Raw genomic sequence first — 13434 nt, forward strand, 5'->3', positions numbered from 1 at the left:
ATTTCTCCCTGAATGAGTAGCCTGGTTCTCACTATCCTTTGTTCTCAGAGGGAGAAAGAGATAGAGGAACAGACATACCCAGTGGAATCAACGGCCTGAATGAATGACTGAAACTCACTAGATTCTGTGACATAAGCTTCCAGTGAGAGACATCATCACTGAATCTCCTTCCTCCAGCTCAGAAACTCTGAGCAGAAAAGTGTTGAACAGTTTAAGTAAAACTGTTGAATAATAAAAACGTTCTCATTTGAGTGACAAATATCGTTGGATGGGTACATTTGAAGTTATTTGGAAATATGTAAATTTAATACTTTAAACTGATGACATTTTATTTAATCATATTGTGAATACACAAATGAAAATCAAAAAAGGAAGTGAAAGTGTATTAAAACAATTAGAAACTGAAAATTACCATGTTCCCTATTTAATGGCCTTGCTTAGAAAGAGTGGCATCAGAGACCCTACCTCGAGATTCCAGCAGATGCCGCTTCAGTAAGGCCAGCAGCAGCCTGATCTTCCCCATGGCCTTCAGGCTCTCTCTACTGATGGCCCTGTGCTGGTCAGCTACAACCCAGGAGGATCCCTGGGATGTGACCTGTCTCAGAACCACGTGCTGGTTGGCAGGCAGAACCTCAGGTTCCTGGGCCAAATGAGGAGACTCTCCCCTCGCTTCTGTCTGCAGGACAGAAAAGACTTCGCTTTCCCCCAGGAGATGGTGGAGGGTGGCCAGCTCCAGGAGGCCCAGGCCTTCTCTGTGCTCCACGAGATGCTCCAGCAGAGCTTCAACCTCTTCCACACAGAGCATTCCTCTGCTCCTGGGACACCACCCTCCTGGAGCAGCTCCGCACTGGACTCCATCAGCAGCTGGATGACCTGGACGCCTGCCTGGGGCAAGTGATGGGAGAGGAAGACTCTGCCCTGGGAAGGACAGGCCCCACACTGGCCGTGAAGAGGTACTTCCAGGGCATCCATGTCTACCTGAAAGAGAAGGAATACAGCGACTGTGCCTGGGAAATCGTCAGAGTGGAAATCATGAGATCCTTCTCTTCATCAACCAGCTTGCAAGAAAGGTTAAGAATGATGGATGGAGACCTGAACTCACCTTGACATGACTCTCACTGACTAAGACGCCACATCACCCTTGCACGCTCCCCTGAGGTCATTTCAGAAGACTCTGATTTCTGCTTTAGCCACAATGTTTCCTGAATTCAATCAATAGTACTTTCTCAGTAGCAAAAAGCAAGTAGATATAAAAAGTATTCAACTGCACGGGGATGACTCCCCTGATGTTATTTATGTTTATTTACGTATTTATTTTCTTTTATCTCATCATATTTTCATGTAAAAATGTTTTTCTGCACTGTAATAAAATTTAGAAAATATGTTCATTTCCTTAATCTTCTAATTTGTTTTATTTATTAAATTTTTATGAAAGTAAATTTGTTTTTTCATTATGAAGAACTAAATACTTATTTTGTCTACATAAACCTATCGTGGAATAGCATTTGTCCATTTATACTATGGAATAGTTGTATCACATTTCAGAAATGATTGTCAAAAGGTAGAATTCCTGGAATTCCCTGGCAGTCCAGTGGATAGGACTCCATGCTTCCAGTGTGAGAAGCTCAGGTGCCATGGATACCTGCTCAGGGAACTAAGATCCTGCAAGCTGTGGAGTGCAGCCCTTTCCACCCAAAAAAAAAAAAAACAGGTAGAAAGGAGTCTCTGAAACGGTGGTAAATGATTAGCCCTCAATTCACAAGTATAAGTAGTTTATACCCAATCAGCAAAGAATGCCTGGTGTCAGGATGTGGGGGGAGGACTCCCCTCCTCCAGGGAAGCTGCAAACATGTGGTGCTCAGTGGCTGATCCTGACCTTACTCTTCCTCCCACCTTCTCCTCAGTCCTGCTTTACTGAACAATCCACTCCCTTACACTATATCTTCACTGCCTCCAACACAGGAGCTCTGTTCTGTGATGGTTTCTGGCTTCAGGGTTTCTCTGAGTGGAAATCACTGGAAGAGGGCACAAGTGAAAGGAGAGTTCTAGAAGCTTCAAAACCTTTGAATTGCAGCTCTGCTATTTAACAGCAGTGTGACCCTGCAAAATATCATAAACAGTAAGGAGATGGATATGGCAACCCACTCCAGTGTTCTTCCTTGAAAATCCCATGGACAGAGGAGCCTGGTGGGCTACAGTCCATGGGTCACAGGAGTTGGACATGACTGAACCAACTTAGCATGCATGCAGGCATGCATTTTATCTTGATCTTCTTCTCAAATATCGGGAAAATAACAGTAGCTTTTCATCGGAATACCATTTGGATCAATGAGTCCATATTACAAGAAGCATAAAAGTGTGCTTGGTCAAATAATCAGGACAGGGAGAGTCCCAGAGTAGCTGCCCACAGGGAGCAGGCAGGACAGCTGGCCTGAGGCAGGGACTGAAAGGCAGCACTGGAAAGATGCTGGGTCTTTGGTAAAAATATTTAACTTGGGTGCTAGTTTCATACTATATTCAGTGTGTGAACTCTCCTGTGCTCAAGGCTGAAGACAATTCCAGTTTCTGTGTTTCAGACTTCTAGAAGTATTCTTAGGAAGTCACAGAAATTCTTTGAGAAAGAAGGATTAGTAGAAAATGCTTTCATCTACTATAAAAATGAATAATAGGGAAATCATAGAGATCTCATAGGACTGCAGAATATCACACACATTACTCATTAATAATGTTTCCTGTTCTTTAGTATGAGTAGTCCTGTGCTACTTTTTAACATATTTCTAAAATTACCTTCTCAACTCGCTGTTGGGTTTCAGTCTTTCAGCAGCAAAGCAGAGGCAGGAAGAAAAGAGCCAGGGCCATGCAAGGTGAGGCTCTGCTCTCCAGCCCTGGGCTGTCCTGAGTTTGATCCCAGTTGTTTTCCGTGAAGACTTCAGTCCCTAAGTGCCGGCAGTGTCACCTCCTAGAGTCAGTCCTTCTCAGAAATTAGTGCCTTTGAGAAGAGACTGCTACAAGTGTATGCAGGTGTCTTATACGCAAGCGAGAGTCTTTGTCTGAACACGGGCCCATGAAGTCAATTTTATTGGTCAAAATACATAAACCTTGCACATGCACACTGCCAACTGTCCATGACAACAATGGCTACATGAATCCACATTCAAGACCATATAAGCTCTTATATGTCCTCACTCATTGACCAAAACAGGATCTTATCATCCTTTTCAATTTTGCCAATCTGACTGGTGACACATGGCATCTAGCAGCAACCATTAGTTTTCCTTTTCCTAATTGATGGCGGCTGTCATCAGTCATACTCCAGCCTTCTCGTCCACCTCTTGGAATTGGTTCGGGAGAACTCTGAAAGAAAAACAATCTGCAGGCAAAGGAGAAATATACTGGAAGGAACTGGAGCCCCAGCATCACAGAGTAGAGCTGAGAAGAGCTGTGGAGTTGAGACTTTAGTTTTAAGACCAGTGCGCTAGAGCAGGTGACAGCCTTTCCCCATCATATCCACTGGAAATGCATGTTTCTTCTGTGAATTTCTGATCCATGCACAATGCACCCACTGCTCTTGCATTGTCACTTTACCCATGTAAAGGACTTCATGATTCATTTTTGTTCAAACTCCGTGATCTCCAGCTAGAAGACACACAGATTGCAAGGTCCTCAACCAGATCCCTGGCTCCACACTCACACTGCACTCCTGCCATCTGGCTGGTATCCAGTCTGAGTTTCATTTGTGATAAAGACACTTGTGGTTTTCCTGTGTTCAGGGCCCAGAACTGTTTTCTGTTCAAACTGATGAACTAGGTCATGACCTGCTCTAGTTTTCAGGGCTTTAAAAACCTGTCTTGATGGTGATCCCTTCCGAAGATGCATGCTGGAATCATATACCCAACTGCCTATTTCAGTTGGTACCTACTGAGCACACAGTATGTTGAAATCAAAAGCATTTTGACTGCACGTTTTTCAGCAACTTATCCATATGATTTGACATTTTGAAAAAGTTAATGAAACTCTACAGTGAAAAACTGACTACATAAAAAAATGAATGTTTAATAGATGATCCTTGGTTAAAAGAGGAAAAAGGAATTTTTAAGTTGAGATTGGTTATTTAAGGTAGTTATTGGGTCATAATTTGTCAAATATGGCATTCCCTCAGTGAAGAGAGATATATACAAAATAGCAATTTTGAGAACATTACTGATGATTTTGCTTCCATTAACGCCAGAAACTTAAAAGTACTGTTGTGGCATAAGGAAATATTTCAACTTGATGTGAGTTTAACACATATATTTTAAAAGATTTTTCAGACAATTAACATTACAGGAGAAATTTACCTTTTATATTAATATTGAATGAAATAATTTTCTCTTTCCCTTGGGGCTCCTTTAAGTCTCAGTCTTGTCCCCAAGTCTTCCTTCCCACTGGAGGGTCGAAATATCGAGTAGATTTCTGTCCGGATTGTAGATGCCTTTCCCGTTGTCCCTGAATTAGGACTTTTCCCCAGAAACAGTCCTGAATCTGAAAACGTAACACAACATGCTCTGATTTTCAGCCATCTGCTGCTGCTGCTAAGTCGCTTCAGTCCTGTCCGACTCTTCGCGATCCATGGACTGCAGCCTACCAGGCTCCTTGGTCCATGGGATTTTCCAGGCAAGAATACTGGAGTGAGGCGCCATTGGATTTCCAGCCATCAATCGCAGCATAAACCGGCACCGGTGTGTTAAATCGCTCTGGGTAAAGTCTCCTCCCAGGAAGGGGAGGATGGATACAAGGGCAGGTGCAGAAATTAAAGGCTCTGAGAGAAGCGGCGGCAAAGTTTCCCTGGGCAGTCCGGCCCGAAAAAGAAGTTTCCCTTCTGCTAGCGCGGCCCCAGCTCTCCCTGGGCCCCGGCGGCGCCTCGCTCCGGTCGCGGCTCCTGCCGAGGGCGACCCCCGAGTTCTCCCCGTGGACCCGCCGCCCGAGTTGGCCGCTCTGTACCTGGAGGCGGGTCCAGCTGGGTTTGCGGCGCCGGTCTGTCAGTTACTGAGAGATCGGGCGCCCCCTCCCGGCCGTTTGGGCACAGCAAAAGGAGCTTGGAGGGCTGCTTAGCTTAGTGCAGGACCTGAGCTGCTTCACTGAGGCCCAGGGGAAGTGCTGAGTTTCCGAACTCCTGTTTCCCTGCTGATGGCCATGGGGATGTTCTGCTCCATCCCTCACAATTCACCCGTTAGCATACGTCGTCTTCTAATCTTCCAGTCATTTCCCATATTCGAGTAATTTGGTAGCATTAAGTATGCTTTACCTATATCCACAAGTACCATCAGCTTGGGGTTTTCTACAGAGGATTCACTGAAATGTTTGTAATCCAATCTGAGCAGGGGTCATAACTCTCAAGGATCTTGTCCATCATGTATCTCAATTTTATGGTGAGGATCACTTAACAATCTATGAGTCATCTTGGACACTTAAATACGATTGTTTTAGAATTATTTTAGAATTATTAATTTTGTCAAGCACAGTTAGACTCTCAGTAATAACTGCTGCTGCTTGCTAAGTCACTTCAATTGTGTCCGACTCTTTGCGACCCCATAGACAGCAGCCTACCAGGCTCCTCTGTCCCTGAGATTCTCCAGGCAAGAATACTGGAGTGGATTGCCATTGCCTTCTCCATTTCCTTTTCAGTAATAACTACCACTTGATAATTTCATTTTGCTTCTTATACAAAATAATCAGGATATTTGTAAGTCACTCAACTTATTGAGAATTTGGAGGGACACGTTAATGGAAACAAGAGGTTTGTAACATCGAGGTATGAAACAACAAAGGGACATCTTGTGTTAGAAGTAAAAGAGGGAAATAAGTGAGAGTTCAGTACATGCAGTGTGCTCAGGGGTTTATGCTGTGGACAGGGAGTTTGGAATCTGACATATTAGGTTTTGAAATCTGGATTTACAAATTCATTATTAGATTATTTCATTCAAATAAAGTCTTAGCAGGGGGCTCTTGGAAAGGAGAATATTAACTCAGTTTCACTATGTTGGAAGGATTAAGTGAGTCCCTTCAGAGGCTAAGGAATTTGCCGCTGTTGTCACTGTCATTTCTGATGAACACTGATAGTCTATGGAATTTGTCTGGTGAAAGTGTTAGTTGCTCAGTCGAGTCTGACTCTCTGTGACCCCATAACTGTAGCCTATCAGGCTCCTCTGCCCGTGGAATTCTCCAAGCAAGAATACTGGAGTGGGTTACCATTTCCTTCTCCAGGGGATCTTCCTGACTCAGGGATTGAACCTTGGTCTCCTGCATTGCAGGCGGATTCTTTACCATCTGAGCCACCAGGGAAGCATGGTAGGTCCTTGGTAATTAGATTCACAGTATAACATTTATAACATTTATTTAGTAAACAATTCATGATGGATGTGCCACAAAAAGTGAGGGTAGCATCAGGGAATGTGTTCTTTCTCCTCAAATAAATATCAAGAATGAAATAGATCCTAATGAATCCTTGCCATAAACACTATACCGTGGTATCTTCTTATTACCATGTTACAGACTGAATGTGTGTGTGTTCCCCAAATTCATATATTGAAACCCTACCCCTCGAGACTCCCTGATGGTCCAGTGGCCAGGACTCCATGCTCCCATAGCAGGGAGCCTGAGTTGGATCTCTGGTCAGGGAACTAGATCCTGCATGTGGCAAGCAAGATTTCCCATGGCCCAAGTAAAGATCCTGCATGAAGCAAGGAAGATCCAAGAAGCAGCATGATTCAACTAAGACCTGGCCCATCCAGATAAGCACATAAAATAAATATTTTTAAAATTCTTAAAAAACCTGTAGAAACCCAACCCATCAATGTGATCATATCACAAACTGGAATATTAGGGAGATCATTAGGGTTAGCAATCAATAAAATTCAGCTATTACTTTTAATATCATAATTTTACTATTACCCAGATTTAGATCAGGATCTTTTGGAATCATTTCATTCCCTGTCATTCTAGTTTTTTCAAAGCATCTTCTCATTACCCAAGTGGATTTATTAACTACACAGATGCTAGGCAAGGCTGGTCTCCTAAACCCTGCCAGAAAGGGTTTGTGTTCTAGCAACTGGGGTTCTGATTGCCTGTCTCTCTTCCGTCTCTGCGTATACTGATCACATGTGGATTAAAGGAAAGGAAAATCAGCTAGCTGGTCTTACAAAGCTGAAGGCAGTCAACTGACCCAGAACTTGGCCTTCATTGAGCTTCTGTAAGAAGCAGCCTGTCCCAGTCTTTCTGTTGTTCATACTGGCCTCATCCTTCCCCTCTGCCACAGCCACTCCCCAGCTGTGCTGCACTGCAGTGCAGTTTGCTAACTCAGAATAATACATCATTACGTCGGGGGAAAACCACTTCCCTTCTTTCATATTCAGGACATTGAGACTTACCCTTGTTTTCTTCTTGCCCACAAAACAACTGTGGAATTTTACTTTCTAGGAAAGCTGCAAAGAGAAACAAACACAAATCCAACATCTTGAAAGTGAAAGAGATGCAGCCTCTCTGGCTTTCTTTACTTCCCTTTCTTGTTCTCATCTCATCATGAAATACAACCAGAGCAGAGGCAGGAATACCAACATTGTCCAATAAGTCACTAAGTATATATAAAAGTTTAAATGAAAAACTATGCTCAAGTAAAGGAAAGAAGGCTATTTCTCCTGATCTAGTATCCTGGGTCTCACTGCCCTACAATCTCAGAGGAGACAGAAACAGAGGAACAGAGATGCCCAGTAGAATCAACTGCCTGAATTAATGACTGAAACTCATTAGATTCTGTGACATAAGCTTCCAATAAGAGACAATACCATCACTGAATCTCCTTCCTCCAGCTCAGAAACTCTGAGCAGAACAAGTGTTGAAGAGTTTTAAGTAAAAGAGTTCAATAATAAAACCTATACTTGGCAAAGTAAATATTATTTATCTACTAAAAGGAAAATAATTGCAGTTGGAAACTCCTCCACCAACTTGCACAAACACACTTTTGCTCTCAGCATCTGAGCACTGCTGACACTTTAGACACCTGGGGAAACGGGTCAGGAGAAGAAGAGGTCACCACTGAGAACTAGGGTCCTTCACACAAAAACTCTAGGGGAGAGGTTGGGGTTTCAGGGAGACAATTTATTTTCTCAACAAATCAATCAGCCCTCCACAGAAAGGAGATTTTCGAGTCCTCAGGATGTGCTGAGCCTGTCCACAGGGAGGGAGTCCAGCAGGTGAGCAAGGGGACTCAGTCACTCCAGAGGACAGGGGGTGGCTCCATCTGATCTCTCCCCGTGAGTGAGGTGCTGCTGGGAAAATACAATTATCCTGGATGTACAGTCTCCTCACCCATGTTCCCTGAGTAGAACCAGGATTCTGGTTGGGGGTATTGGCCCAGTCTGTGGAGGATGACAGGTCTCCAGTAAGAAAATGGTGGACAAAAAGGGTGATGTCTGTAATGGTCCTGCCCTCATGGTTCCCTGAAGGGAGAGATTTGCAGGAATGTGTTCTAGAAGGAAGAGAAATGTGGGAGGAGTTCAAGGACTGATAATAATCAGCCTCTTCTATGAATCAAACACTAAAGAAAACTCATCATTTGTTTCCAAGAGCTTAACTCCTAGAGTGATCTGGTAAACCCCTTATAAATATGGAAACCATAGAGCGGACAGAGCCTGGCTTCCAATGGAACCAAAGAGGGAAAAATGGAGCCTAAGAGCAAGCCAAAAATGTGTTCATGGATGAGAGGAGAGAAACACTTATGCATGAGAGATAAAGGGCAATAAACATGTGTAATTACAAATGTCCATCAATTCTGACTTAAGAGAAAGACCTTTCTCATTTGATTGAAAAATATCCATTTGGATGGGCATATCTGAAGTCACTAGGAAAAGGCAAAATTAATAGTCTAGAAGGAAGAAAATTTCATTGACTGCATTGAGAATACATAACAGAAAACCAGAAAAGGAAGTAAAAGTGTATAGAAATGATTAGAAAATGAAAACTATCACATTCCCTATTTAATGGCCTTGCTTAAAAACAATGCCATCAGAGAACCTACCTCAAGGTTCCACCAGACACCATCTCCGTCAAGCCAACAGCAGCCTCATCTTCCCCATGGCGTTTGTGCTCTCTCTACTGATGGCCCTGGTGCTGGTCAGCTACGGCTCGGGAGGATCCCTGGGCTGTGACTTGTCTCAGAACCACGTGCTGGTTGGCAGGCAGAACCTCAGGCTCCTGGGCCAAATGAGGAGACTCTCCCCTCGCTTCTGTCTGCAGGACAGAAAACACTTCGCTTTCCCCCAGGAGATGGTGGAGGGCGGCCAGCTCCATGAGGCCCAGGCCATCTCTGTGCTCCACGAGATGCTCCAGCAGACCTTCAACCTCTTCCACACAGAGCGCTCCTCTGCTGCCTGGGACACCACCCTCCTGGAGCAGCTCCGCACTGGACTCCATCAGCAGCTCGATGACCTGGACGCCTGCCTGGGGCAAGTGATGGGAGAGGAAGACTCTGCCCTGGGAAGGATGGGCCCCACACTGGCCATGAAGAGGTATTTCCAAGGCATCCATGTCTACCTGAAAGAGAACCAATACAGCGATTGTGCCTGGGAAATCGTCAGAGTGGAAATCATGAGATCCTTCTCTTCATCAACCAACTTGCAAGAAAGGTTAAGAATGATGGATGGAGACCTGAGCTCACCTTGACATGACTCTCAATGACTAATATTCCACATCACCCTTGCACACTCTGGTGTTGTCATTTCAGAAGACTCTTGTTTCTTCTTTAGCCACCAGATTTGTGGAATTAACTCAGCCAATACATGTCCGTAGTAATAAGCAAGTACATATAAAATAATCAAGTGCAGGGGTATCAATCCATAAGCAATGACTGCCCTGATGTTATTTATTTATTCTTTATTTAGTTAATGTAATATTTTATCTCATCATATTTATATTTTCATATAAAAGATGTGTATGTTTACATTGTAGTAACATTTAGAAAATATATTTCCCTATTTCATTAAAATTGTTATGTGGTTTATTTATTAAATAGTTATCAAGATAAATTTCTTGAGTTTTTCTTTTGAAAACCTAAATCCTTATTTTGTCTACATATACCTATCACAAAATAGTATTAGTTCGTTTTATACTGTGGAACAGTTCTATCATTTCCTAGGAAATGTTTGTCAAAAGGTGGAATTCTGAGAGTTTTCTGTGGGTGCCATTGTTAGGACTCTGAGTTTTTCCTTCAGGGAGCCTCGGTTGAGGAACTAAGATCCTCTAAGCTGTGGAGGGTGACAAAAAGAAAAAAGTTAGAAAGGAAATTATGAAATTGCAGAAAATGCTTAGTCTTGATGTCATAGGAATAACTAACGTACATGTGGCTGAGATTTGAACAGGGGGTTAATTGCTGGAAATAGGTATGTTGTCTGTCTTCAAATAGTATCATTTTCTAACAAAGATTTTAAAAATCAATACATCAATCTGCTGCACAGAAAATATTGTTATTGAGGTATATCCAATTTCCTGCAGTAACAAGTGGGATCATTTATAAAAACTGATCAACAAAGATCCCACCAATTTATACATTTCATTCAGCATATTTCAACTTTTATTATTTTAAGAATTTCCTATAATCTATACTTCTCAAGATCAAAGTCTTTCTTTTCATTTTAAACTCCCCTCCCCCACACACATCCTCCATCAGGACCTTCTAACTGAGAGTCCCTTAAATGGGGAGGAATTGACTTCCCAGAGCAGGAGCATGTCTCCATTTCCTATTCACACCCAGCATCCTTCAAAATGGTAGGATACTACTGGTCCTCAGAGTTATCTATAAAAGTGTAAGTGTACTGAATATTAATAATAATATTGATAAGCTTAAAAGAATTTTACCAGTTAAACTGTTTGAAAATGACAATCTTGCTACATTTTTTGTTTTTATTTTTTGTGGGTTACTCTCGTCTTCTCAGGTGACCAGTATCTTTGTTATCTGGGCATCTTTTTAGTTTTCCCTCAAGTTCCTGCATCATTTCGTCCAGTCGATTTTTCTGTCCTATGCTACTGTTTTCTCAGCTTTAAAATAAGGATATGGGAGTGGATATGTGTGTACTTATAGCTGGTTTACTTGTTGTACAGCAGAAACCAGCACAACATTGTAAAGCAATTATTCTCCAATTAAAATCAAATTAGGGATAATGAGACTATTTTACTCCTTTCAATATACCATTTCATGTTCTATACTCTATATGATGTTACTATAACAACTTCCAAAATTATCTTAAATGAGTAGATTATATGAAGCATCAGGGACACAGTAAACAGCTGTGAGAGCTGTTACTGTGACAGGTGTGTATTAAGCTTTCGCCATTATTTCATGTCTACCCTAAAGATGATTAGGCCGTATCTGTGACTTGCTCAACTCAATTTTTAATGCAAAAATTCTACCTCTGCAAATTAGAATAAATTAGTCATGAATGGATGTGAGAGTTGGACTGTGAAGAAAGCTGAGCACCGAAGAATTGATGCTTTTGAACTGTGGTCTTGGAGAAGACTCTTGAGAGTCCCTTGGACTGCAAGGAGATCCAACCAGTCCATTCTGAAGGAGATCAGTCCTGGGTCTTCTTTGGAAAGAATGATGCTAAAGCTGAAACTCCAGTACTTTGGCCACTTCATGTGAAGAGTTGACTCATTGGGAAAGACTCTGATGCTGGGAGGGATTGAGGGCAGGAGGCAAAGAGGACGACAGAGGATGAGATGGCTGGATGGCATCACCGACTCAATAGATGTGGGTTTGGGTGAACTCCGGGAGTTGGCGATGGACAGGGAGGCCTGGCGTGTTGTAATTCATGGGGTCGCAAAGGGTCGGACATGACTGAGCAACTGACTGAACTGAATCTTTGCTAGTATTGTACAAAAAATATCTAAACATTTTGAAATTTTACTAGCAAATAAAATAATCACATGACTGTACCAAGCACACCGAGATATTTAGTGGGCATCAAATCAACATGCAATCAGGGCACATAAGATGCTTATTAGGTAGGAAATGGTATATTAAGTGAAATTATACATTATGCTGAAATAAAAAAGTCTTGATTATGAATTTTAAAGCAACTTACCTATGTGAAATGACCTTTTAAAAGAGTTAATAAAACTATGTATATTTTTTACATATACATATACATATTTTTCTCCAATGCAAAACTATGTATAAATTTGAAAGCTTAACATAAGATCCTTAGATAAAGGAAATGAGAAGAAAAAAAGACTTTGAAAATTGAGATTAATTATTTAAGGTAGCTACTGGGTCATAAGTTTCTCAAATATGGCTTTCCCTCAATTGAACTGAGATGAAAAAGAAGTAATTTTGAAAAGTTTACAGATGTTTTGCTTCCAATGAAGCCAGGAACTTAAAGTTTTGTTTGGGCATAAGGAATATTTAGACTTGGTGTGAGTTTTAGACTTCTTTGTACATTTTGAAATATTTCCAACTACTAGAACGTTGCAGGAGAAATTAACCATTTATATTAAGTAAAATCATTTCCCTTTCCCCAGGGCCTCCTGTAAGTCTCAGTCTTGTCCTCAAGTCTTCCCAGTGGATGGTCCCAATATCTAGATTACTGTCCAGAATGTAGATGCCTTTCCCCTTTCCCCAAATTAGTCTTTTTCCCCAGAAACCACCCGGAATCTGAAAACATGCCACAACATGCTCAGATTTCCAGCCATCAGCTGCAGCATAAACGGGCACCAGTGTAAACTGCTCTGGCTAAAATCTTTTCCCAGGAAGGGCAGGATGGAAGCAGGGCAGGTGCACAAATCAAGTTCTGAACGAAACCCCTGCAAAGCTCCCGTGGGCAGTCTGGCCCCCAAACGAAGGTTCCTCACTGCTCCTGGGACCCCACGTGCTTCCTGGGCCCCAGAAGCACCTAGCTCAGCTGGAGGCTCCTGCCTACAGGGACTCCCCAGTTCTCCCGGTGGATGTGGTGCTGGAGTTCGAGGCACTGGACCTGGACAGGTCTGCTGGGCGAGCAAGGCCAGTTGCTCTGTTCAGGGAGTTCTGTGGTGGCCTCCCCGTTGCTGCGGCACAGGAAAGGCAGATTTGAGCATCTTGTTGAGCTGGAGCTGTGGGACTGAATTTCACTGAAGTGCTGATTTGGGGGGCTTCCTGGTCTCTCAGAGGGTGGCAGTGGTGATGATCACCATTCTCCAGGGCTGGAGAACATCACCCTCCATGTCATCAGGGAAGGGGTTGGCATCTGGTGAGCTTGGTGATGCTGCAGGTGTTGGGCTCTGCCAGCCTTTATCAAGCTGTTCCCAGCCCATTCCCACAAATAAGATCTTTAAATAGGTCAGAATTGTCACTTTCGGCACTTTTCCCAATTTTGTCTCCACTGAAAAACTTTTCCCTTCAATTCTGGGCATCAGAGAATGTCACAGCTT

General features: G+C 42.7%; 1 protein-coding gene and 1 pseudogene across 1 annotated transcript; both read left to right on the plus strand.

Moving 5' to 3' along the window:
• Positions 1 to 306: 306 nt before the first annotated feature.
• LOC133252528 (interferon omega-1-like) lies at positions 307 to 1107 on the plus strand (annotated as a pseudogene).
• A 7765-nt stretch (positions 1108 to 8872) lies between these two features.
• On the plus strand, positions 8873 to 9808 carry LOC133252525 (interferon omega-1-like). The gene has a single exon (XM_061425170.1). It carries the CDS (start codon positions 9034 to 9036, stop codon positions 9694 to 9696), a length of 663 nt encoding a protein of 220 aa, XP_061281154.1. The 5' UTR covers positions 8873 to 9033; the 3' UTR covers positions 9697 to 9808.
• Positions 9809 to 13434: the final 3626 nt, after the last annotated feature.

The sequence above is a fragment of the Bos javanicus genome, chromosome 8 (assembly GCF_032452875.1).
Source record: "Bos javanicus breed banteng chromosome 8, ARS-OSU_banteng_1.0, whole genome shotgun sequence".
In the NCBI taxonomy this organism is placed as follows: Eukaryota; Metazoa; Chordata; class Mammalia; order Artiodactyla; family Bovidae; genus Bos; species Bos javanicus.